A 26557-nucleotide genomic window follows, 5' to 3' on the forward strand; every position below is an offset into this window, starting at 1 on the left:
TTGTAGGGCTGGTTTCGTGTTTGCAAATTCCTTTAGTTTTTGTTTGTCCTGGAAGCTTTTTATCTCTCCTTCAATTTTCAATGACAGCCTAGCTGGATATAGTATTCTTGGCTGCATATTTTTCTCATTTAGTGCTCTGAATATGTCCTGCCAGTCCTTTCTGGCCTGCCAGGTCTCTGTGGATAAGTCTGTTGCCAATCTAATGTTTCTACCATTGTAGGTTACATATCTCTTCTCCCGAGCTGCTTTCAGGATTTTCTCTTTGTCTCTGAGACTCGTAAGTTTTACTATTAGATGTCGGGGTGTTGACCTATTTTTATTGATTTTGAGAGGGGTTCTCTGTGCTTCCTGGATTTTGATGCCTGTTTCCTTCCCCAAATTAGGGAAGTTCTCTGCTATAATTTGCTCCATTATACCTTCTGCACCTCTCTCTCTTTCTTCTTCTTCTGGGATCCCAATTATTCTAATGTTGTTTCGTCTTATGGTATCGTTTATCTCTCGAATTCTGCCCTCGTGATCCAGTAGTTGTTTATCTCTCTTTTTCTCAGCTTCTTTATTTTCCATCATTTGGTCTTCTATCTCGCTGATTCTTTCTTCTGCCTCATTTATCCTAGCAGTTAGCGCCCCCATATTTGATTGCACCTCATTAATAGCCTTTTTGATTTCTACTTGGTTCGATTTTAGTTCTTTTACTTCTCCAGAAAGGGTTTCTCTAATAACTTCCATGCTTTTTTCAAGCCCAGCTAGTATCTTTAAAGTGATGATTCTGAACTCTAGATCTGACATCGTACTAATGTCCGTATTGAGTAGGTCCCTGGCAGTCGGTACTACCTCTTGTTCTTTTTGTTGAGGTGATTTTTTCCGTCTTGTCATTTTGTGCAGAGGAGAATAGATTAATGAGAGAACAAAATGCTAGCAGGGTAACAACGTCCCCAGAAAATATACTCTAAACAAATCAGAAAAGACCTGAAGCAGTGGGAAAAGAAAGGGAAAGAGAGAAAAAAGAAAAGGAAAGAAAAAAAGAAAAAAGATAAAGATAAAGATAAAAACAAACAAAAGCAGAACAAAACAAAACAAAACAAAAACAGAATGTGATCAAATATGATCAGGCTGGATTATAGATCAGTGCCACACACTAGATTTTGGGTGTATTTTGGTCTGTTAAAAGAAAGTCCCTCCCAAAATTTTAAAGAAAGAAAAACTTATATATGTACAAAAATAAGGGTTGATATGATGAAGGGATGGAATATGACTGTAAAGATGGAAATTATAAAAAATTTTAAAAAAGGATTTGATAAGTTGTTTGAAAAAAGAAAGAAGAGGATTAAAAAAAAAAGAAAGAAAGAAAGAAAAAAGGGAGAGAATGTGATCAGGCAGGGGAGTAGAAAAAAACCATACACTAGAGATTTAGAGTATATTTTGATCTGTTAGAAGAAACTATCTCAAGATTTTAAGGAGAGAACAACTTATATATATATGCCAAAAATACGGGTAACTACTATGAAGGGATAGAATATGACTTTAAAAATGAAAAATAAAAATGTTTTTTTTTAAAAAAGGGATTGATAAGATGTTGGTTGAAAAAGGGAAAAAGAAAAATTCAAAAAAAAAGAAAAAAGGAAAAAAGAAAAAAAGACAGTTAAAAAAAATAATTAACTTTGAAAGACTAAAGAATCATGGTAAAAAAGCCATGAATTCTATGTGCAGTGTTCCCCTAGCGCTGGAGTTCTGCCGTTCTCATTGATCGGTAAACTTGGTCTTGGCTGGCTGTTCTTGCTGATCTTCTGGGGGAGGGGCCTGTTGCCGTGGTTCCCAAATGTCTTTGCCGGAGGCAAAATTGCCCCGCCCTTGCCGGTCCGGGCTAAGTAATCTGCTCGGGTTTGCTCTCCGGAGCTTTTGTTCCCTGCAAGCTCTCCGTACAGCTTTGGAGGCGGAGAGTGAAAATGGCGGCCTCCCAGTCTCCGCCCCGGAGGAGCCGAGAACTCAGGGTCCCGCTCCTCAGCGAGCCCCCAGAGAAAAGCAGTCAGTCACTCCCGTCTCCCCGGTCTCCGGCCACACTCCTCGCTCACCCGGCCTGTGACCGCGCCTTTCTATCTGGCACCCGACCCCGGGTGGAGTCTCCAAACCCAGCAGATCCCCGCGGTGCGCTCCCGCACCTCTCCTCCCGGGGGAAGAAGGTGAGTCTCCCCGGATCTGCCGCTTGTTGGGTCCCTGCTGGGGGAGCAGTGGCCCGACTGTGCCGCGGATCACGGTTTATAGCAACCCCGAGCTGAGAGCCCGCGCCTGGGCTCCGTCTCTGCAGCCGGCTTCCCTGCTCCGATACCTGGGAGCTCTGCCGCACTCAGGCACCCCCGGTCTTTCTGTGACCCCGAGGGTCCTGAGACCACACTGTCCCGCGAGGGTTCCACCCCCCACTTCGCCACCAGAGTGACGTCCCTCAGCGGAGCAGACTTCTAAAAGTTCCGATTTTGTGCTCCGTGGCTCTATCACTTGCCAGAAGCGGCCGACGGAGGCCCCTCCCCCGCCGTCTATCCTCCCGAATATCGCCTCGGATTCACTTCTCCGCACGTCCTACCTTCCAAAAAGTGGTCGCTTTTCTGTTCAGAGAGTTGTTGCTCTTCTTTTCTTTGATCTCCTGTTGAGTTTGTAGGTGTTCAGAATGGTTTGATCCCTATCCAGCTGAATTCCTGAGAGGAGACGAAATCCAGGTCTCCTACTCCCCCGCCATCTTGCCCCTTGCCTGGGGGAAATTCTTTATCTGAGAATTTCCTGGAATTTTTTTTGCTGGAGTCGACTGTCCAGGTGATTCATCAGGGTTCTAGATAACTTCTAATATTTTGGACTGTAATCCAGCTCCTGTAAAGCCCTGGGTGCACCCCAGGCTTCAGTCTGGATTATTTGTGTCTGAACCCAGTTCATCCATTTATCTTTGTTCACACCTCAGGGGGCAAGAGGCCGACCTATTGAGTAGAGTCAGGATTTCTCATGGTCCAAAGCCTAATGATGGCAGAGTGTGTGTGTGTGTGTGTAAGAGACAGAGAGAGACAGAGACAGAGAGACAGAGAAAGACAGAGACAGAGAGACAGAGAGAGACGGAGAGAGAAAGTGCAACAGAATAATGACTTCCACAAATATGCCTGTGTCTTAATTCCCAGGACATGTGAATATGTTACCTTGCATGGCAGAGGGACTTTGCAGATGGGATTAAGTAAAGATTTTGAGGTGGGAAGATTTTCCTGGATTATCCCCATGGGCCCAATGTGATCACCAGGGTCCTCCAGGATCTCACTAAGACAGTTCATGGAGAAGATGGTGTGGCTCATGGAGAAGATGGTGAGGCTCATGGAGAAGGTGGTGAGGCTCATGGAAGTGGTGAGGCTCAGGGAGAGGATGGGGAGGCTCAGGGAGATGGTGAAGCTCACGGAGAGGATGGGGAGGCTCATGGAGAGGATGGTGAGGCTCATGGAGATGGTGAGGCTCACAGAGAGGATGGGGAGGCTCATGGAGAAGATGGTGAGGCTCATGGAGATGGTGAGGCTCACGGAGAGGATGGTGAGGCTCAGGAAGAAGATGGTGAGCCTTTGGGAGAGGTTGGTGAGTCTCAGGAGAGGATGGTGAGGCTCAGGGAGATGGTGAGGCTCATGGAGAAGATGGTGAGGCTTATGGAGAGGATGGTGAAACTCAGGGAGAGGATGGTGAGGCTCAGAGAGAGGATGGTGAGGCTCAGGGAGAGGATGGTGAGGCTCATGGAGATGGTGAGGCTCATAGAGATGGGGAGACTCAGGGAGAGTTTAGTGAGGTTCAGTGAGAGGATGGTGAGGCTCAGGGAGAGGATGGTGAGGCTCAGTGAGAGGATGGTGAGGCTCATGGAGATGGGGAGCCTCATGGAGAGGATGGGGAGGCTCATGGAGATGGGGAGGCTCATGGAGAGGATGGGGAGGCTCAGGGAAATGGTGAGGCTCAGAGAGAGGATGGAAGGCTCAGGGAGAGGATGGTGAGGCTCATGGAGATGGGGAGGCTCAGGGAGAGGATGGGGAGGCTCCTGGAGATGGGGAGGCTCATGGAGAGGATGGTGAGGCTCAGGGAAATGGTGAGGCTCAGAGAGAGGATGGTAAGGCTCAGGGAGAGGATGGTGAGGCTCATGGAGATGGGGAGGCCCATGGAGAGGATGGGGAGGCTCAGGGAGAGGATGGTGCAGCTTGACAAAGATGCTTTCCTTGATCAAACTCTAGTCAGGCCCTCTGAGCCCTCTTTTCGACTAAGCCTCAATCTTGGCTTATAGAAACTACAGACTCTCAGCACAGATGATTTCACCTCCCAGCCCACACTAAGAGACTTGAACAAACACTAACATAGTTTCTAACAGCTCAAGGCTGTGTGCCTAGGATGATGATTGCACCCCCTTAAGTCCTGTCTGAGAAAGCTCAAGGCTGCCAAAACCTGGTGATGGGCAGATAGGCCTCTGTACCTCCTGCTAGAGCAGTTACTTGGAATTCTTGCCATTACACATTCTTTCTCTGCCCCTTTGGGATATAAATCTTCTCTCACACAGAGCTGTCTTCTTAAGGGCCCCAAAGCTGTCCTGGAGAAACATTCAAGGAGATAACTCTTTGCTTGCTCTTGTTCCCAGTCCCTGCAGGAGGGAAAGGGCCTACCTTTAGTGGCTGCCGTGCCCTAACCTGTACCAAGGCCCTCCATCCTAGAGACACATGAAGTTTGTTTCTCTGCGAATAAGCACCGATGAAAAAATCCAAGTGGCCTAGTCACATGGACCAACCCCACTTAATACCCCTTAGTGTCTCTTTTTAGCACCTCCAGGCCTTTAAGAAGTCTCCTGATTTCTGTTTTGGTAAAGTTCAGTTCTTGCTGGACCCTCTTCTCTATTGCAATAATGATTACTGAGTGAAATCTATCCTCAGCACTTCTAGCGTCTAGCTTGTTTATCTCTGACAAGCACACGGAGAAGACAGTGCCCTTCCCTCTGTTGACAGCCCTCAGGCCTTTAGACCATCAGAGCTCCACTGCACCCGAGAGGGACAGACTCACACCACTCTTTCATCCAGCAGCCATCTTTCCTCAGTCCCTCCTCATGGCAAAAAGTCTCACTCCTTCTGAAGTCTCAAGCCAAAGCCCCTTCACAGATGGATAAGGTGAACAAAACTTAGCCACCGTTGAAGGGAGGCAGGGGCTAATGCAGCCAGGCAAAACCTCCTTCTTGGTCTTGCCTCTGGGTCCACACTGAGAGATATTACTCCTTCTTGTCTGCTCTGGGAACTGTACTCCTGTTTTCCTGACTTCCTGAGGTGAGTGGCCCCAGTGATATCCTGGTCCAATGCAATAACCACCCCAGGCATTGAACTGGAAAGGCCCAATGCCCGCCAACAGAAGGTGCATTCCTGGCAGCCGTGCCTTGGGCCAGCTCTCAGTCAGCCGGTCCTCGTACCCATGGATTCCCTCCCAGTTAACCTGTTAGTTCAGCCCAGTTTCCATCTGCAAGAATTCTCCATGTGCACTAAGTCAACCAGGGTCTCACAAGTTGCAGCTCTTCCTCTTCACACAATGTCCAGAAGTACTTCCCTTCCCTACCGCAAGACGCAACCTGGCCTCCTGACTCCACCGTGCTGACCTCGTTGGCCCTGCCTACCTCCTCTCATTTGAAACATGATTCACCTACTCATAATCTCAGGCCATTTCTATTCCTTAGCTCTGGGCCTCTCCATCTCCCAAAGAATCTCAGCAATTCTTTGGGAGAACTTCAGGGAAACTCCTACTGGCTCCTCCCTTACTCTGTTTTGGCTCCACCCTCTCCCAATGCTTCTGGTCCATGGTTCTCCCATGCCAAACTACATATGGTGAGTCTCACCGGTCTACCATGGAGCCACCGTCCCCCCCCACTGCTGGGCCCCTCCCTTCTCCTGGGGGGGTAAAGCCCCTTCCTGTAGCTATTCACCTATTCCTTATATCTCTACCACCCACAGCTGGTATTCTCACATGTTTCTGGCTACCCTTCCAATAGTTCAAATACTTTATGTAGTTCTAGGTATTTTTCCCTGGCACTAGAGATCAAAGGATGCCCAGGACGCTGAAGCATTACTAAAGGCAGTACTACTAGAGTTAAGGCATATGTGTTCATGCAGGACTGGGCAGCGAGCTTGTCCACACTACAGTGTTTTGGATAAAGATGTTGCTGTAGATAACATTCTGACTCATAGATTGTTCAGGTCAAAATGGGGCCACTGAAGGGAATGTTATCATCCAAAATGATTTTGACTTGTAGGTATATGGTTGCAGAAGCTACTTTCCCCCCCCTTTTTTTAGGGAAAGAGAGGTGTGAGGAGGGGCAGAGGGAGAGAGAGAATCTCAAGCAGATACCCCGCTGAGTGTGGAGCCTGATGCAGGGTTCGATCTCACGACCCTGAGATCATGACCTGAGCTGAAATCAAGAGTCAGATGCTTAACAGGCTGAGCCACCCAGGAGCCTCTGTAGAAGATATTTCTCAGAAAGGAGTAAAGGCTTTTTTTCTGGTCAATTTCTCTATGTGATGAAAATGGCCTTGCTTTTTGGGATCCAAGTATATGATGGCATTTATGCATTTTTAAGCTTCATTGACCACAATTATGCTTTTGTCAAAATATCTCATTTATGAGGCTAGTAACTCAGGCTGCTCTGGTGGAACATTTTGCTTGCTGGCCCCCACCCTCCAGCTGCTTAATTAGGGAATTAAATTTTTCTAAAGACTTTTAGTTCCCGGAGTTTAGTTGACTGAGATTTTCCCTAATTTTACAATATTGGTAATAAGTTTTTCAGCATGATTTAGCATTTGGAATTATTTAAAGCAAACATTCATATTCAATGGAATGAACTTATCACTTTCTATGCTAATGTTTTATAGCCTTGAAAGAACCAAAACGACATGAAGGTTTTGCAGATTGATTTTAGACATCATTTTCGCTTTCATTTGGAAAGATATTAGCACAATTTCCCAGCATTTTATTGACACATGCGTTAGGTCCAGATAGTGGTGGCCATATATAAATTCTTCTTTCATGACCCACTTAAATGCTATACAATTTAGCGCAGCAGAAGTTACCACTGGGAATATACTGTGGTTGTTTACTTTCTGCCTACCCCTCTCCTCAGCTTCCACCCGAGACACACACACACACAAACACCCACACACCCCCCAAATCTTTCTCCTGTTTGTGCGGCATAACCCCTAGTACAGGGAAGATTCTAGTACAGGGAAGATTCTATCAAGGAGCAGGAAGAACAAGAACAGCGGTATCAACCGTGTTAATACACCCAAGAAGAAACAAACTTTAAAATTTGATCACCATACAAACTTTTTCTTGAGGGAAAAGAGTTGGATTGTCTGAATTCAGGGAATTGGAAGTCAATATTATGGGTAACAACAGCTACATTACCCATTTCTCTGGTATTTTTATTTCCAGATCACTTGGAGATTCTCATGTAGACAGTGAGATACGAGACTCATTTCCTCCAATACGACCCACGTTGCCTTCCCTGGGCCACTTTCGTGATCACGGACGGACACTGATATTTATGAATCCTGCTGATCCCTTTCTAGCCCCTGGATGGACAGTTCCTTTGATATCAGTGAGTCCAAGCATATTACCATGCATGCTGCTATGCAGTCAAGCACACAAATTTTAGAGCCAGACTGCTTCACGGTTACTAACTGTGGGACTGAGGGCAAATTACTAACTTCTCTGAACTGCTTGTTCTTTGAAAAAATGAGGTTAATAAAATTGCCCATCTTACTCAGTTTTGTGAGAATGAAATGTAATAAGGCACCTACATCAGGGGCTGTGCAGGTAGGTTCATCAGGAGGCAGAAGCCACAGATAAGAGTTCATAGAGCAGTTGATAATGAGGTGTAAAGTTGCTGAATGGCTGACCGAAGGGGCAAAAAGAGAACTCTAAAGTGTCACAGAGGTGGCAGTTGAAGGCAGCTACCACCCCCGGGGCTGAGGAACAAAGGAAAGAATTTAGGATTATTAAAATTTGGAAGCTTAAAGGAAGGACGTCAGGGGGCTGAAGTTTAGACTTCTGGTGTCTCTGGGGGGAGTGCAGTGAGGCTGATTCTGCAAATGTTGGGAAAAGCACAGACTAGATCCAGTCTGGAGGTAAGAAATGCTGCCACCAATGGGAACAGGGATCAAACAGGAAGGAGCAAGAAGGAAACAGGAAGGAACACACCTGTCCTTCTTCCTTCAGCCTTGCAGAATCCTGACCGACCGTGCTCTCTCTTGGCTGATTCTGGAAGGGAGTGGCTGGCGAACTTGAAATGTGGTTTGCAGAATCTCAGATATAGAATCGTAGACTGGGGATATATGAAAGAGAGGCTACCAATTCTACCATCTCTGCAATTAATTTCCATGAAATGAATGGATCATATTTTCCTGCTTTTTTTGCATGCCTGGTAATTTTTGGATGCCCGACATTATGAATGCCAAATTGTGGGGTGCTAGGTTTTACTGTATTCCTTTAAAGAGTGTTGGATTGTTTTCCTGGCACATAATTAAGCAAACTATGGGTCACTTTGGAGTCTTTTGAGGCTTGGTGTTACGCTCCATTGTGCAAGCCAAGAGCAGCCTTTATTCTGGGACTAATTGAACCCTACTCCTAAGGCAGGGCTTCAATCCAATGCCTGTGTATTTCGAGGTCACACCATTTCGGCTGGTGGGTAAAGTAATGATTTCCAATTCTGTGGGATCTCCAGGAGTTGTCCAGGGGCTCTTTCCCCAGCATTGGGAAGTTTCCTCCACTTTGGCTTCAGAGAGTATTTTTTGCACAGATCGGTATTCCGTCCAAGGCACAGGGGAACCCGTTGGGGCTCTCTTAACTGCAGTAACTTCCTCTCTGCTAGCCAGTCTCGCAAACCTTGGTCTCCTTGGCGCCCCCTGGTGAAAGCAATGTCCTCATCGTGTTTTTCAGACTTAATGGTATGCTCAGTCTAGTCCTCTATCAAACCTTGGCTGGCATGAGATAGGACTCTGTCCAAGATGATGTTATGCAATATTCTGCATCAGTAGATCAGATACTCTTTAAGCCTCCAGATAGTGGTGCTGGAATTGGATAGATAGAGGCCTATGGGCAGCAAAGGAAACTCACACCAGAATATATGCCTATTCCAGTGAAGACGGATTACTGTCCTTTCCAAGGTAGAAGGAGTCTAAAGATTTCAGCTTGCAGCCAAAGGGCTGGCTGATCTCTTTGAGGGACAGTGTCATATCAGGGGCTCACACCTTCTGATCCTCCTTCTTCATAAAGAAGGAAGAGGACACACTTGCCAGATCAATGACCACATAACCCTGTGCCTGAGGCTACATTAATCTCCTCTGGTAGAGTGGCCTTGACCTCAGCTATTGCATCGGGATGTGGTATTGGTTTTTATGATCATTTTGGCTGATGTGGGGGGGGGGGGCAGCGTCAGAGCTTTTACTTGGCTTTCCCCACAATGAAAGCTCTTACACCACAGGTCACAGATCCATTGTGGAGATTCTGCCAACTGCCAATTATGTCTATTTCCAGGGAACCCACATTGTGTTGTATAGGAATCCATGTGTACTCAGCTTACTTATACTCCCACTTGGACAGAGAGGCTGGTGCTTTGAGTTCCCAGTTTCCACTTGCACCCTGTATTCAACAGTCCTCTAAATTTTGGGGGGGTTCTCTTTTTTATTGTGCAGCTGCTCAAGAAAATAGTCATGGACCCTTCTGAGGAATAACTGGGAAAATTAATAGTACTTACTATGGCTATGATGTTGGTGGGTCCTTTTCCCTGGAGACCTGGCCTGGCCCCCTTTTCGGGTGATTGCTTCTGAGTCTGAAAACTGGTTCAGATTGAAAACTGGGCAGGGAACCTTGACTTTTTATTGGGATGCCTGCCCTTAGCCTCTTGATTTTCACCTTCAGCTTCTCGTACACATTTGTGTAGATCTTTGTATAGATGTGTTTGTATAGATTTGGGTTTCTCATCCTCAGCACATTTTGCCCCAGATGACTCTTTGTTGTGGGAGACTGTTCATAATACTGCAGGAAATTTAGCAACGACTCTGGTCTCTACATACGAGGTGTCGTAAGACTCTCCCTGACCCAATGTTGAGACACTCACAAATATTTCCTCCCAGTTGTGACACCCCAAAATGTCTGCGGACATTGCCAGTGTCCCCTGGGTGGGGGGGAATCCCCTTGCTCCTCCTTTGAGAACCACTAGTACGGACTGAGCAAGGCCCTTGTTGTTGCCCCTCTATCCTGCACCTATGGACGTGTGTTCTATTACTATCTATCAACACAGCACTCTGTGAGTCAAGCCACCGGCTGCCTCAGACCTTCCTATTCATTTTAATTATTGCACCCACATGTTTTCAACGGTTGACTGCTGCCACTTGGCAGTGCTTGCCCCTGCCACTATTATTTCTGGACCCTATCATCCCTGTTGCTATCCAGAAGCCTGGGTCTCTATTGGCTTCCCCTAGCACCAGTCCTGGTCTGAGGAGGATAGATACCACTGAGCCACCCAGCAATGCTGCAGTCCCTCTCACCAACACATTCTTTGTCACCTTGGTGAAGGCAATGCCCTCATTGCGTATTTTTCCAGAATTATATGGTATATCCATTCTAGCATGCCCTCATCTCTGGACCTTTTGATCCCCTCTTCCACTTCTTGCCATAGCAGTTCTGGCATTTCTGTTTCTCTCAGTATGAACCACAACTTTCTGCAAGGTTCCAAAGCTATCTCAGCAGCTTGTTGGAACCATCTCTTGGGGTATTGTCTGGAACAATAAGTATTATATCATAGGAGAGTTTTCCCATATCAACAAACTTTCTCTTGTACAACTTTATTTTCTGCCCCCACCTGTGGCTTTCTGCTTTGATCCAACACTCAGAACCCAGCCACATATGCATTCTCATCTTGGCTTCTGCCAGTACGCGTTGGCCAAACCCTGCAGCTTCCTTTAGGTTCTTCCCTTACCAGGCTCAACACTTGTGCCAGCTTATAGAGTGATTTAACTCTAGGTATGAGTCTGGCAGTCAGGAGGGGAGGTGGGACAGATCTGGGATAGGCATGCACTGTCTTGCAAGACAGAAGCCTCTGTATCATCTTCAAGTACCAAAAGCACTAGCCTTCAGCAGGGAGGAGGAGGCCAGTGCTGTAGGCTTGGAGTGATCAGAGGGATCTAGGAGTTCAAGATATTCACAGGCATCTACCCACGACTCAGGATCTTTTCCCCTCCCAGCCAGACCCTGACTTTGGCATTGATTAGGAGAACTTGCCTTCTCTGGGGTTTGGCTACACTATGGTTAGTCTTGAGCCTGTTCCTCAGCTTTTTCTGCTGCAGCCACAAGACATGAGAATTTCTGTATGCTGCTCAAGAGGCCCTGGATTTCACGCTTAGTCTTCAGTTCCTGGCTAATCACGCTCAGCCTTGCCTTATTTTGCTCCATGGCCTCGACTTCCCCAGCAACAGACTTCTCATTCCATTGTCCTTATAAATGTTTTTCCCACCTATTTCTCGAGTGGCTCCCTGGGCAGAGGGGGATTTGGGCTGTGATTCCGGCAGAACAAATGCCTCAGTTGATCCAACAGGAAGCGTTAGAGCTGCAAGAGATGAGCCCACAGAGCTGTCCACTTTTGGACATGGAACTGAGAACTGCATGTGGATGGTCACCCAAATGGCATGATGCCTGAGCAAGCAGGGCCCTTTGGCCGAGAGCAGCCTCCCCAGGAGAACTGAGTTGAGGGCTGAGTCCATCACCAACACCCAGCACCCTGGAAACAAGCGCTTCAGTCCTGGGACTGTGGGGGCCTGGGGTCTCCATTAGAGTGTCTTCTAGAGAGAAACTCAGCCACAGGCCAGATGTCTGAGTCTGCTCAGGCTGCCATGGTGGAAGACCACAGACATTTTATTTCTCACAGTCCTGGAGGCTGGAAGCCCAAGATCAAGGAGCCAGCAGGGCTGGTTTCTTCTGAGGCCTCTCTCCTTGGCTTGTGGATGCTGCCTACACTGACGTGGCTTTTTCTCTCTCCATGTATATCCTTAGTGTCTCTTCCTCTTTTTTATATAAACACCAGCCTTATTAGCGTAGGGCCCCACCCTTAGGACCTCATTGAACTTTAATTACCTCATTAAAGGCCCCATCCCACATATGGTTACATCGGGGGTTAGGGCTTCAAAGTGTGAATTTGGGGGGACACTACTCTGCCTATAATACCAGACCCTTGGGCTGGCTCTGCAGAATCATTGATTTGAAATTTTGGGAGGAGTTGCTGAAGAGTGAATTGGAGGAGTTCACCTGTGTAGGACATGGCTGCAGGGAAAATAATTAAAAACTCGACAAAGCACCATTCTGAGAGCTGTCGTGGCTGCTGAGAGCAGAGAGCCCTACCAGCGGGCCCCCGACGTGGCCTTCAGCAATGGGCCCGGAATCGAGGCATCGGAGACGGGGCTCTCTGAATGCAAACACTGCTGACCTTTTCATCAAAGAGGGAGCTGCAGCGGGTGACCCACGGCTCTGGGAGCTCTCCAGGCAGACCTTATCCCCAGGACAGCCTTCGACCTTTAATTGAGCTAGAAGGGACTGCAGGTTATAAGGTAACCTTTTCATCCATAAACAGCATCAGCTTCCAGTGAGACTGCAGCACTTGACGTTGGGAGTGAGACAAGACAGGTGCCCAGAGCCGTGGCAGCTAGACTGGACCTGTCTCTGTCTGTCTCCTGCACCATCCCCTCTTCTCTCCTAGCGCCTGGTGACTTTTTACAGAGAACATGACCTCACAGAGTGCCAAGGTGGGGTGGAAATTGCATATGGAAACACAAGTTGTTTTAGGAGAGTGTGAGACATGGAGGGGGAGGGAGGGAGGGAGAAGGAGAGAGAGCGCTCGGGGATAACAAATTTTCAATACCTCTGAGAAATAATAAACTGTACACATCTGTTATGCAGAGTGCCCAGTTAATGGTGGCGGAAGAGACGGAGAAACATGCGTGTGGGAAAGGAATGACGAGGCAGGGGGCAGAATAACAGCTGTAAATATTATTTGCCAAAACCTTGGGAAGTCACAGCCTAATATTTCTGTTAATCTATTTTTCCTTTAAAAAGTCAACAAAACACAGTCATCGAAGTTTAAAACAGGTCCATTTATATATATTACTGTTTTAAAAAGCTGGCTTAAAATCTGACAGCATAGAGATTGTTGAAATATCTTCTTTTTCCGTTACTTATTTTTTATAAATTTGCTTTTTTTAAAAAAGATTTTTATTTATTTGAGAGAGAGGCAGAGATAGCGACAGAGATAGCGAGAGAGAGCACATGAGTGGGGAGGAGAGAGAGAAGCAGGCTCCCAGCTGAGCAAGGAGCCCAACATGGGGCTCGATCCCAGGACCCCGGGATCATGATCTGAGCCAAAGGCAGACACTTAACCGACTGAGTCACCCAGGTGCCCCTCTTTTCTCATTTTTAAAAGAGAAAATTCTTATATGTTGGCTCTGCGAAGTGAACCTTTTAGTTTTATAGAAAAAAAAGAGTTTATATGGCAGGCTCCACACTCAGTTGCCAGTAGAAAGCTTAGTTGTTTGGAAGTGGTTTTGAGAGCTAACTCGGTGCCCACATGGGCATTGGGAGAGAGAACAGGATGGGATAGCCTCACCCTCACCCTGGCTTAAAGTCCGGGAGGGGAGAGACAAGATTTGTGCAAGTGAGCACACACCTGAATCAGTCGCTGGAACAAACAGATGCTTCTGGGAGAGGTCGGTAGAATTATGCTGCATTTGTACCTCTGTAGATATAACCAGAGTGGCTTCCTGGCTCTGGGCCATGTGCCATCCAGAGGCTGGCAGAGGGCTAGAATCTGGCAAGGGGATTAAAATTAAAGGCAGCAGGAAGCAAGGGGGGTGGGGCACAAAGGCAGGAGCTTACTGGGTCCACCTTTTAGGGTAGGGAATGCTAAGCCTTTGGGGTGGGGGCTGCATAGACACCCAGGGACTACAGGGGGCTTCTTTTGGGGGGTGGTGAAGGCAGAAGGGAGGGAGGGGTCTAGCCACTGACATTGGGCCATGATGCCTCCATCCTAGGAGGATGACCACATCCTCCCTTGGTCCATGTTCAGGGATCAGGCCTGCGCTGTGCCTGCACATGGCCGCTCACAGAGCGGTAGAGAAGCAAAGGTGGGAAAACGAAGCCAGAAATTATACATAAATGATGCATTTGGTCTAAAAGTCTGATGAAAAGCCCCAGGTCATCAGTACATAGTGGCCCTATAAATAACCCTAAAGGAGGATTTTGAAAGATTGCTTGGTTCAAGTTTGCACCTTCAGGCAGGATCACACTCCCAAGAAGATGAAAATAATCTATCCATATTATATATATATATATTTCATAAATTATAGAACCCCATGTCTGTATTTTAATTCAGCAAGGTTGAAGTATTCCCCAAGATCTAATAGATGAAGCTATAGATCTAATTCTCCTGAAGTTCTTTCAAAATTTATTTCTCGGCTCAATATATGTGTTGTATATGTTTTTGCTTAGGTTGGCAGATGCAAGATTTTACTATTTCTATATCACCGGTGGAGATGAGACACTGAGGAATGGAGAGGTTTTGCCAAGGTCTCGTGGAAAACCATCGTTCATGTCAAGGACTCAAGTTCTAAGCTTCTGGTTCATGACTCCATCTTCCATGTAATATAGTGTTTGGCTATATGGGTTATATAATAGGGCCACACGGATTCTAAAAGGCAGGAGAGAACAGGCAGGAGGCAGGAGGGAACCTGGAAAGTTTGGAAGCAGTGAGTGAGGTGTGTGTGTACACATGTGCATGTGTGTTTTATCACTGTGTCCAGCAATGATTCTCAAACTTGACTGTTATCAGAACCACCTGGAAAGGTTTAAAGACCATCCACTTACTGTCCTTGTCCCTTGGGATTCCAAGATGAGGTCCAGGGAGTCTTTGCATCCCTTGGTCTGATGGATGGTCTTGTGGCGGCTCTACTCCCCCAAGATGATGGATGGGGCTGGGAGCTGTGGTCCAAAGGCCCACCTGCTGGGGAATGATGGAAGGAGCACTCAGTGCCCGAGTGCCCATGTAGCTGACCCCCGAGCAGACCGGGAACCAGGACTGTGTGGCGTGCACCCCTGAATGCTCCTGTGTAACCCATGGGTGCTCATTTCCCACAGCTGCTCAGTTCTCTCTGTGGCCACACTCACCTTCGCTTAGTGTTTGAGACGGACAGCTCCCCAAGTCATTAGTAGGAGATAACAGTGTTACAGTAGGTAACCTGGGGAAATTAACAGGGTTAAGTTGCACGCCACAGGGCAAATACCAATCAAATTCGCCTTAAGATCCTTCTATGCCTCCCCTAAAAGTCTTCTTTGACACTTGTTATGGCATCTGTAATAGTTTGCTGGGGTCGCCACACCTAAGTGCCACAGGCTAGGTAGTTTAAACAATAGAAGTTTATTTTCTCACAGTTCTGGAGGCTGGAAGCTGGAAGATCAAGGGTTGGTTTCTCCTTGGCTTGTAGATGACCATCTTCTTCCTGTGTCTTCACAGGGTCCTCCTGCTGTAATGGGTCTGTGTCCTAATCTATTTTTCTTATATGGACGCCAGTCCTATTGGATTAGGGTCCACCCATATGGCCTCATTTTAGCTTATGTACCTCATTTTAGCTTATGTACCTCTTTTAAGACCTCACCTCTAAATACAGTCACATTCTGAGATACTGGGAGTTAGAACCTCAATATATGAATTTTGGAGGGGACACAATTCTGCCAATATCATCTATCTTCTCTTCTATAGCCTTTATGACCCCCTGATTTGTTCCGAACAATTGCGCACTCTACGCAGCAAAGCCTCAGCCCAGCCTGGCCACCATTCTGGCCTGTTCCCTGGAAACTCCAGCCACCATTCACTGCTCCTCAAACCCCCTGCTGTTGCAGATTGATATGCGCAGCTGTGTCATGAGAAAATTCATGTCTGCACCACAACCAGGCCAGCAGAGCACGGCTGGTTCTCTGTATATCCTCTATTTGTCCCCTTTGCCTGAGCATAGCCTACAAAACCACATGTGGGACCCTGTCCGTGTTGTCTCTGGGAGGTATCGCTCTCCACCTCCAAGCACTGGGTGCTCAAAATCCCAGGCAGGCTTTCGCTGGGGAAGGTGGAAGATGTGGTTCTGCTCTTCACAGAGAGAAGCGAATGCTGCTCCCCTTCCTCTGGTCTGCTGTGCCTCTTAGCAGACCGGTCCTCCTCTGTCTTCCACTCCTCACCACCTGGGGAACCCCAAGGGCATCCTGGCTAGGCCCTCCCATGTGTGAAATTGGGGACAGGGAGGGGACGGGGGAGTGAGAGGATGCTGTCAGGATGTGCTAACAGGCAGATCTTTGTTTGCAAAAGCTTTGTGTGGTTGGGGTATATGAATATGTGTATATATATATAGAGTTATTATATATATATATATAGAGAGAGAGAGAGAGAGTTATTATAACGAATACACATATCCTCCCATTGAAAGAGACCTTTCTCTAGACACATTCCCATGTAAAGCGGCTATAAATTAAGAAGATTGGTTCCCATGAGCCGTAGGAGTCTTGTGCTTCTTGCTGCTTCGTGTTTGTGCTCCTCACGTGTGTGCCGCAGAGACGGGCTCTGGGCCAGGGCTCCGGGCCCGGGCCTCCATGGGCAGACTGTGGTGGCTGGTACCCATTTGGGGGTGTGTGGCCTTCCACTCACCGAGGTGGACCCGAGAAGGGAGTTGACAGCAGAAGCCACATAGCAATGGCAGGTAGGAGTTAATGGATGGAATCAGAGGTGGGCCCGAGCTTAGTGTTGGTCCGTCCCGCAGCTGTTGGTCCATGGAGTCTCCCCAAGTGGGGGATGGGTGAGGCCCTCCGGGGGGCATCTGAGTAACAACGACCCACTTTCTCATGTACTTACCCACATGAGCTACTAGGTAGCTGTCACTTGGATGTGCTTATGTCTCTGGTACGTCCTTTGAGGAGTTACTAGTCATCGTTTGGAGTATCCGCCGTGACAGAGCCTCACTGTTCTCCAGCCGAGGCTCCCACGTGGACCTGAGCCCAAGGTGAAGCTGGCCAGTTGCAGGAGGGTGACCTGACCAGCCTCGGGCCGAGGAGACAGGCAGCGACACGCCCCTCATGCTCTGCTTCGGCCACGATCCCGGCTGTGAAAGACAAGCCTTCACTTGGATGCTGGGAAGACTCTTCAGGGTCTCCTGAGTCCAGGCAGAAGGAGGGAACCTCTTCACAGAGAGGCTGAGGGCTGCAACAATGAAACCATCAGCAGGGTCCACGGTCCCGCCCACACCCTCTGCCCGATGCTGGCGAGCTTCTGACAACCCCCCAGATAGGGCTGGGGACCTTCTCCCTCGTCACATCGTGACTCTCCAACCCATGTCCCAGAGCTGCTATGACCTCCCACCAAGAGAGGATGTGCCCGGGATACAAGCATCCTGGCATAGTTGGGGGCGGGGTGGGGGACAGGGGAAAACCTTCCCCCGGAAGGCTGAGGTTTGTGCCCCAAGAAACAGAGGAGGCTGCCGCTCCTGGAGGAGAGCATGGGCCGCTGTTTCCAGAACTGACCTTCCTTCGAAAAACAAACCTTCTTTCCACTGACATTGAAAACGTATTTTCCATGAATCTAAGTCCTGTACCCTTGAATTAATAAACAATGGCGAGCCTGTGATGATCTTTGTATGTGATGACTTTGACCTTTAAAAAAAGAAACAGAAATCTAGCTGTTCCTTCTCTCCCTGGCGGAATTTGGAGCAGAGACCTCGCTGGCTTCCCGCTTCGATCCACTAGGTGGCCCCTCGTGCTCTCAGATGTCTGCAAGGAGTGCAGACAGGTGAACGGATCTCATTGGCTTACGGGAGGCATGATGCCACCGGGCAGCCCTTTTTAAGAGAAAAGCCAGGACCGGTGCAATAGCGACCCCTGAGCAGCGTCCTGAGTGCTGAGCACGGTGCCGACCACAGGGACCCCGGAGCTGCGGTGTTAGAACAACATGAGTGAGGTGAGTGGTGCTGTAACTTGCAGGGGGAGACTTGGGGTTGAGAAGGGACGGGCCCCCAGTTGGTCTCGGAAAATGTGAAGGGTTTCCGAGGGGCGATGGAGCACAGATCAGCCCTGTGACTATCTGCTTTGAGGGCTGACACTGTTGACATCTTGGTTGGTACGGCAGGTGCAGACCCCGGTCAAGTTTGCAACTTTTGCAAATTTGCCTTAGAAAGAGAAAGGGATTCATTGTGTGCTTCTGATTTCGTTGTGACTTTGGAAAGTGCTTTGGGTGTGAGACCTCCCGATAGAAAGCCGATGGTCTTGGCGTCTCCGGAGGTTTGTGCGGCTTCCCGCTTGTCCTCGCGTGTTTGCTTTGGGGGATACCTTGCGGAATGTTGGCAGCAGGCCATCTGGTGACGGTCAGGCTTGAGAGAGAAGCAGGGGAAGGATTTCACGGCATAGCCGTGTGGAGGCACCAACTCTATTTGCAGTTAATCAGAGCACCGGTAAAAGAGGCAGATAAAAGAGGCAGATCGCCCGGTGACAAATCTGCCTGTGTGGATGGGGCTGGAAGATAGGGCAGACCTGGACGGAAGACCAGCTACAATGTTCCGTTGCAAGTCCCGTCTCTGAATATGTTTCTATAGAAGAGATTTTGTTGGGGCAAACTGATAGCTCATTTTATTTTAAAACGATCGTGTTCTCTTTCTTTCTTTTAAATGAAGCAGGTTTGGGGGTGTACAAACTGCCCCCTAATTCAGCTCAATAACCGAGACAAGTCCATTTTCATATCCTTTGGGTCGGCACTTAAGTAATTACTTTTAAAGACCTTTTATATTCTCTATCCTTTTTTTTTGACAGATGGGTGATCCTTTTTTGGAAGTCTAGAGTAAAATTAACTCCAGAAATAAGAGGCGCCTTCACTACGTTTCTCTCTCTGATGGGTGACTTTTGATGTAAACACGAGAGGAAGAAGGGGGGGCGAAGCATATACGGTTTAGGAATGGGGTTTGGGACGGAGTGAGGACAGGGGAGTGTGGGAGGAAGATGGGAGGCTGGGAGCCTCCCGCCACGGATACAGCTGGGAGCTCCAGTCACACCAGGGCAGCTCACTTTTGCCTGTTCTCAGCCCCCAGCTCCGCGTCTAGCGCTCCACTGCTGTTACCTCATTTGCCTCCCCAAATCCTGTGAGGGAGGTGCTAGTGTTATTCCCAATTGACAGATGGGGACACTGAGGCACAGAGAAGTTCAAGGTCAGCTGGTTCCATGTCAGAGGCGAGTGAAGGGCGGGACTCAGGCTGCGTGGCTGGCGGCCGGCCGCCGGGTGGATCTCAGGGTCGGAGAGCCCATGGAGCTCTCAGCACTGGGTGCCACCGAAGGAGGGGAAGGAGAGGAGCTGGGGCCTGAAGCAGAGAAAGGGCAAGGAGGACCTGGCCTCCGGGTCCCGAGGCTTTTTGCTGGACTCCATGAGATTTCAGAGGCTTCTGCCCTGTGTCAGCTCACCCTGCTCCCAACGAGAAGTGATGGCTGGGGAGAGTGGGTCTGTAAATACACAGGTTAACAGTTTCAGAGAGGAGGAGTCAGAAAACAGTAGAGCAACTGGGGGTCCTTCCTCCCTAGTTCGCTGCTCTGGGTTCTTCTGGAGTGTTGGTCCTCCTGCTGGCTCTCACCCCGTCTTTAGCTGGGGCTGGTGCCAGCATCATACAGGTGAGCTTTCTAGAATGCCTCAGCAGTGTTCACCTAACTGTGGGTCCCCAGGGAGAGAGCAAACGTCCCAGAGCTCAGCCCATGATTAGGGTCACAACCTCGTTTCTGCTGAATGTGAAATTAGGGCAGCTCTGCGATCGTGCCCTGCCCGCCCCCCCGCCTCCCCGTTCCCTCAGACAAGGTAGCAGGCCGCTGCAAAAGCTTCCTTTAATGTTGATAAAATCCTGCAGGAGGCACATCGGTCTTTGCTCCAATCACACCCCTTCCAGCCCCCTCCTCCACCTTTCTCCCCTCCTGTCCCTCCTGCGCCCAGCCCCCCTTCAGCCACATGCAGCCCTAGTCCTCTGGCCACCAGCTGGGTGACCAGCTCTCTGGCTGGTCCCCAAGTTTCCGGGCATGTGTCCCTCAGACAGTGGGAATTTGTCCTTTCACTAAAACTTAAATCTGCTTAAAACATTTAATAAAGTCGAACAGAAGCTCCTTTCTGGGTAGAGCACTGAACCTCTCCCCAGCCCAAAGCTTTTCCTTAGTTGGATGAATTACATGTGGCTTCTTGTTTTAATAGCTCTCAGGCAGGGACGGATTTCAGATGATCGTTTACTTACTCATGTAACTAAGTACTGCGGAGGGCCAAAGCAATGGATTTTGTCAGGCTTTCCTCTGACTTCAGGATATTTTTGAGCCTGGTGGGCAAGCAGCGCCTGCTCCTTTCGGCAGGCTCCGGGGTCTGCTGCAGAAGTCCCCGAGCTCACAGCTGCTCCCTTGGGCCGCGCTGGAGCTGGGCTGGAGGAGAGGCCCGCAGAGTGTCAAGTGCTCCCTGGGTGGGCCCTGCTCCTCCAGCTCTTCTAGCTTTTAGGGGGAAGGCGGTGAGGGGTGGAGACTTGGGGACTGAGCTGGCTTTCAACTTGTGATTCAACGATGCAGTGTCATCTCTATCCCTGGTGACAAGGCTTTTTTGGGGGAATGGTGATTGAAAAGAGCAGCTCAAGTATAATGAAGAAAGTCAAGTCCAAATTTAGGGCGCCTAGAGAGTGGAGGAGGTTTGTGGGGGTGTCCAATTTACATTTCAGGATTAAAGTATGTCACATGGGCCTGGAGATAATTTAGTAGGAATCAAAATGCAGGTTAAGGTGTATTAGTTGGATCAGAAATCCCAACCACCAAGGCTGAAGTTTACAAAGTCCTTCTCTTCTCTCTTCAACCAGAACCCCGCACAGGAGAAGAAAAAGACTCCCCTTGTTGAGCCACCAAATATGAGTCCCACGAACAATGACAGTCAGTCCCATTTTCTCATGCAGGTGTGAGTTTTTAAGTTGCTCTTCAAAAGAATTTATTTAGGAAAGCCAGGAGCAAAATTTTAATGCGATAAAAGCACACATTTGGAGAATCAATTTAAAAAATGACACCCACCATCACCCTATTTGAGAGGGGGTGGGGGGAGTTCCCATTGCATAATGCATCGGTTGGCAGTTATTAGTTAGACCTGAGACCTCTTCGAGAAAGTGTCTTCCTGTCACTGCTCTTTTCTTGCACCGGCTTGGATGGGATGTTGCAACTTGGTGCCAGGGTTACAAGTCTTTCTTTCATCCAGACACTGCCCACAAAAGGACTGTGCCTATCAGAGGCATGGTGGAACACACTGAGGACATTTAAGGGCAAATTTTTAGACCCACACGCCTGTCCTTAGCACAGCATCAGAAGCTACTGGCTAGACATTAAAACTCTAAAGAAGGAAGAGAACAGTGAACAACATTGTCTGGAGAGAGATTTGCAGGGGGAGGGTAAGCTCACTTAAGTCTTGGGGTGGGGGCTTAGAAAGGACAGGATTTTTTTTTCAAAAGTAGCCTTTGGATTGTTCAAACATCAACTGTACTATTCGAATGTTTACATAGCTCGTGCTACTTACCTAATTTTTAATTAATAATATAAAAGCATTGCAAAAAAAACCAAACAAATGTAGACATTGGTTAAAAAATATCATATGACACTTGCTTGGGACTTACCTAGTCAGTCATCAGGGTAACCGATTGCTAAGAAAAATTGTAGGAAACAGAACTAAAATGAGAATTATCATAGTCATGTGAACTGTAGCAAATGCTAATGGACAGGTGATCAGGTTTGCAGAGAACTGTGTGGTTCAGACCAGTTAAGCACAGATCCTGAGGGTAACTGCATAAAGTGGATTTTACAACTGGCCGCAAAGGCCTAACAATAGAAGGCCAAATGACAATTCAGTTTCTTCTGTAATTTTAACCTCATTTGGGGGTGGACCAGCAGCAGGGACATAGGAAGATCCAGCAAGATCCACATGGTTTTACTGGATCACACCAGATTAGACACTCTCTCTACTCTAACTGGGGATGTTAGGTCTAGAAAGACACCGGTTCCAACTTGGGTTCTAAGTTCAACTTTTCCGGAGTGGGAAGAGGTCACAATTCAGCCTGGAAATGTATTTGCTGGGCTGATGGTTGTAATGGATTGCCATAAAATTTATTCTCCCGATCCTGCATTTCATTAACGAATGGTGTGCGATTAAGAAGTCTCACTGTTTTCCTCTTTTGAATTCTAAGGATGACAGAATGCAAGATGTATTTTTTTTTCAGAAAGAAAAATTGAAGAAATGACTCACACTTGATTTTATTAAGGGTTTAGTTGAATAGTGTGATCAAGATGAAAAGGAAATACTTTTTTTTTTTTTTTTGTCAGGGAAAGTGCCTTGAATTTATGATGAATACATTCTCTGCATTATTTTTTAAAATTATAATTTCTGCCTCAGTGCTTCGTTAGAGGTTTTTTCACAGGAGGAAGGCATTCACAGTTTGTCCGTGGTCCTTCTGTCCTCAGCGTACTTGGTGCACCGTACTATTCGAACACCTGAATAATATCATGAGCCCAAGCCAGGGGCTTTTCATTAATTTAGAATGGCTTTCTAGAAAGGGCTTCTCGCTGGGGGGGAAGAAGGACTTTAGAGGATGTATACGCACAGATCTATGTTATATTTGGCTGATGGTTTTATAAAACCCAGCATCCAAGCTTATGCTGTTATTGTCTTTGTTTGGGCTCCTATAAGAAAGTGCCACAGTTGAGCACCTTATAAACCATAGACATTTATTGCTCACAGTTCCGAAGGCTGGAAGTCTGAGATCAGGGAGCCGGCTTGTTTGAGCGAGAACCCTCTTCTTGGTTCATAGACAGTCATCTCCTTTCTGTGTCCTCCTATGGTGGAAGAAGGGACAGGGAGCAGCCTGGGGTCTCTTCTGTGAGAGCCCGAGTCCCATTCGTGGGAGCTCCCCGCTCATGACCTAATGCCTTCAGCTTGAGGGTTAGGATTTCAGCACATGAATTTTGAAGAAACACAAACATCCAAACCATAACAAGTACTATGGGTTGCGTTTTATTTATTGGCATATGGCATTGGTCATATTGGCCTATGATTGTGACCTTCCTTAGGACAGGAATGACTTTACATTGTCCATAAGACCTGGGTCCTGGTCTGGCACTTGGTAATATTCCTTTACTGGACGAGTAAGTGGATTTTGGGGTGTGGATTTATTAGTTAATGTGACCAACAGACCCGACACCCTCTTTTCTAAATGTTGAGATTTGTGGTCCAGACAGGTTTGGAGAAGAAAAGTTCTATCTTTTGTTTTTTACTCCTGGTTTGAAAACTGGGTTTGTCATTTAAGTTGGAAATGGATACATTGCTATATATGCAAAATAAATGCTTTGATGGCAGGCAAAGAAATAAGAAAAACTGGGGAGAATCTGGACAGAAAGAACTCTTGACATTTGGAAAAATGTCAAGGAAAACGGGGGAGCTGAGGGAGGGACAGAGAATTCTAATATTCTAGTTCGGGGTTGTCTCCATTGGGACTATTTCACTTCAGATAAGCTCTATGAAATTCAAACAAAAGGAGTTGTGTAGCCAGAGAGGCAGAGCCCGTGAATGCCTTACGAAATGGTTTGCTGTATTGAAATAGAAAACCAATTTGACTGTGCTTCAGGGGGATCTGAGAGAGCCTGAGCAGATCTTTAGTGAGATAACTCCTCGTGACGAATCACAGTCGACCAGACTGCAAATCCTGGTATATTGTTGAAGGCAAAGTGTATCTCACATACAGAAAGCAAATTGCATATTCAAATATTTTAATTCATATTTAAAAATTAACCATTGATGTTTATATTAACTAACCAAATGTTTTAATTTATAGTTGCATATATAAATATTTTAAGTTAATTTATATTTGACATAGAAATATATGACAATTCATATGCAAAAAAGAGATGGATTTGCCTGTGTTCTCTCGGGAAACTAGACACTGAATTGGGTGACTATGCCCCCGCGCAGCCCAACAGCCTCTGTCTCTATGTTCCTATCATCCCCGGGTACCGACCGTTTACCATTCTTCATCCCATCTTTGGAACGAAGTGAGGTACAAGTAATGAGGAGAGAAATATTTTCCATTCGATTTGGTTCAGGTACCTTTCGAGCATGGATATGAGAATGTTCTACAGTTCATTGTTTTGTGCCATAAGCCAAGCAGGCTTGCCTCATTTGCCAGTGGCCCAAACCTATAAATCCAACATGCATTTCTGGGCTGTTTTACATGAACAATTCAGCATAAGTTACATATTCCAGGCATCAATCTGCTTGAATATTGTTTGTGCCTTGCAAATAGCCTGAAATTTATGCTTCAGAATCTCACTGAATGACTTCTCATTCCATTTCTGAAAGGGAAACGCTTGGCCATATTTATTGCCAGTGGAAAAATCAATCACCCACTAAATGCCATTATTTTATATTTTACTCTTAAGCTGCCACCTTATAAATAAAAAGAAGACAAATTAGAATCATAAAGCAGGAAGGTAATCATCCACAAATTGAAAACTCCCCTGCAGAACACCGAAGGGAAAAGCAGCCAAAAAGTGTGAATTGATAGAAGTATTGAAATGAGGCGATTTTCTTATCACAGTGGAATTAGACGAGAGAACAGGAGAATCCTTTTCCCTGGAGAGTTTCTGCCCCCAGTTCGAGGACAGTCATGGGCTTTGCCAAGACTGAAATATCTCAAGTCATCTGTACTTTGATCTTCCACCCAATGGTCTGGAATGCCTTTTGAATGTTAGGTTTTAAATATTTGGTTATGACTATTTGAAAGCTATTTGATAGCTGAGGTTGTATCTGGATTGGCTTGAGATTATGCTTTTCCTGCTATTACAATCCAAAACTGTGGAGTAGCGACATGACAAAGGAAATGGTCATCTGTCCTCATAACACCACACCTGTGGTTTGGCCAAGGTTCTAAAGAAATGATTGGTTATTTTAATTTTATACAATACCTGAAAAGAGGACCCCAGAGGTTGACAAGACTCATTAACATTTGTCTTAACCAAACAAGACAGCAAAAATAGAACAAGGAAATGTGTTCTCTCTTTCTCCCCAAGATTTTTTTTTTTAGCCAATATGGACTTTTATGTCCATCAGGGGCTAAGTGCCACTATTTAAAAATTAATTAAGATATTATACCTGTTTTTATTTTATTTTATTTTATTTTATTTTAATTTAAAAAATTTTTAAGTAATCTGTACACCCAACATGGGGCTTGAACTCACAACCCTGAGATCAAGAGTTGCACGCTCCAGCAATGGAGCCAGCCAGGCGCCCCCCGACCATACCTGTTTTTAGATGGAAGATTCTGACACATATAATTTCCTTATTAAGTAACATCACTCTTTCATCCAGGATTATGAGAAAAATGTCACTTTTCTTTTCCAGAGCTTGGCAAAAGTGTACCTGTATGTGGGCTTTTCTTTTTCACATTTCCCGACGCTTGTCTGATACACAGAGAAACCCCTGATGCTATGAATTGGTCAAGTAGTCTCGGTAACTGCACTTCTTCCAGTCTGATGGCTGTGGGTTAGGAGCTCATGTTGGTGCTCATGAAGATATTCTAGCCGTAGCATCCGGGTTAGATCATACTCCCACTGCTTCCCTGTTGCTTTTGCTGATGGTGATCGTATTCTTTTCAATCTGTGAAGTTTTATGCCCAGTTTTTTTTTAATTGGGGTAAAAAACATACCATAAAATTTATCATCTTACCCATTTTTAAGTGTATAATTCAGTAGTGTTATTTGTATTTACTTTATTATGAAATAGGCCTCCAGAACTGGCTTATCTTGTAAAACTGAAATTCTACACCTGTTAAACAACAAGTCCCCTCCCCCAACCCCTCTTCCCCTGGTGATCACTCTTCTACTTTCTGTCTCTATGGATCTGATTACTCCAGGGACCTCATATATGTGGACTCAGACAGTATTTGTCCTTTTGTGCCTGGCTGATTATACTCAGCATGATGTCCTCAAGCTTCCTCCAGGTTGTGGCAGGTCACTATGCAAGACTTTTTAAAAGTCACTTTCCTACTTAGTGGGGAGATTAGTTTCATTAAAGGTAGATTACATAATCTATAAATCCTCCTCCCGGAGCTCAAGGAACTGCAATGCAGCACATGGTGATATTCTGAGAGCAAGTCAAGAGTCGCGGGACTCCCATCCTTCCTACTCACCAAGTGACCATGTCAGTGTCAATCCTGATAGTAGCTATTGATAGAACCTTATTTGTTCTTATTGATATTTGGGCCTAGAAAGATACAAATAGGAATTTTACAGTTTCCTTCCCCGTGCGTGATTGTGAGAGTTAAGGACCTTACAGCTCCAGAGATGCCATTCTTGCGATAGTCGGTATCAGTGCTGCCCCCTGGGGTCGTGCTGTGCTCAACCTGTGCGGCTGAACATGGCGGCCCTGCCCTTTCCT

General features: G+C 46.8%; 1 protein-coding gene across 1 annotated transcript in view; it reads left to right on the forward strand.

Annotated features, from left to right (window-relative positions):
• The first annotated feature begins 17940 nt into the window (after positions 1-17940).
• The window catches only part of PCP4 (Purkinje cell protein 4), a 53718-nt gene continuing 45101 nt past the window's right edge, over positions 17941-26557 (forward strand). The window contains exon 1 of the mRNA XM_032392672.1: positions 17941-18055. Coding sequence (XP_032248563.1) covers positions 18047-18055 — 9 coding nt within the window. The 5' untranslated portion in view covers positions 17941-18046. The remainder of the gene's footprint in view (positions 18056-26557) is intronic.

The sequence above is a fragment of the Phoca vitulina genome, unplaced genomic scaffold, assembly GCF_004348235.1.
Source record: "Phoca vitulina isolate PV1807 unplaced genomic scaffold, GSC_HSeal_1.0 scaffold68, whole genome shotgun sequence".
Taxonomy (NCBI): Eukaryota; Metazoa; Chordata; class Mammalia; order Carnivora; family Phocidae; genus Phoca; species Phoca vitulina.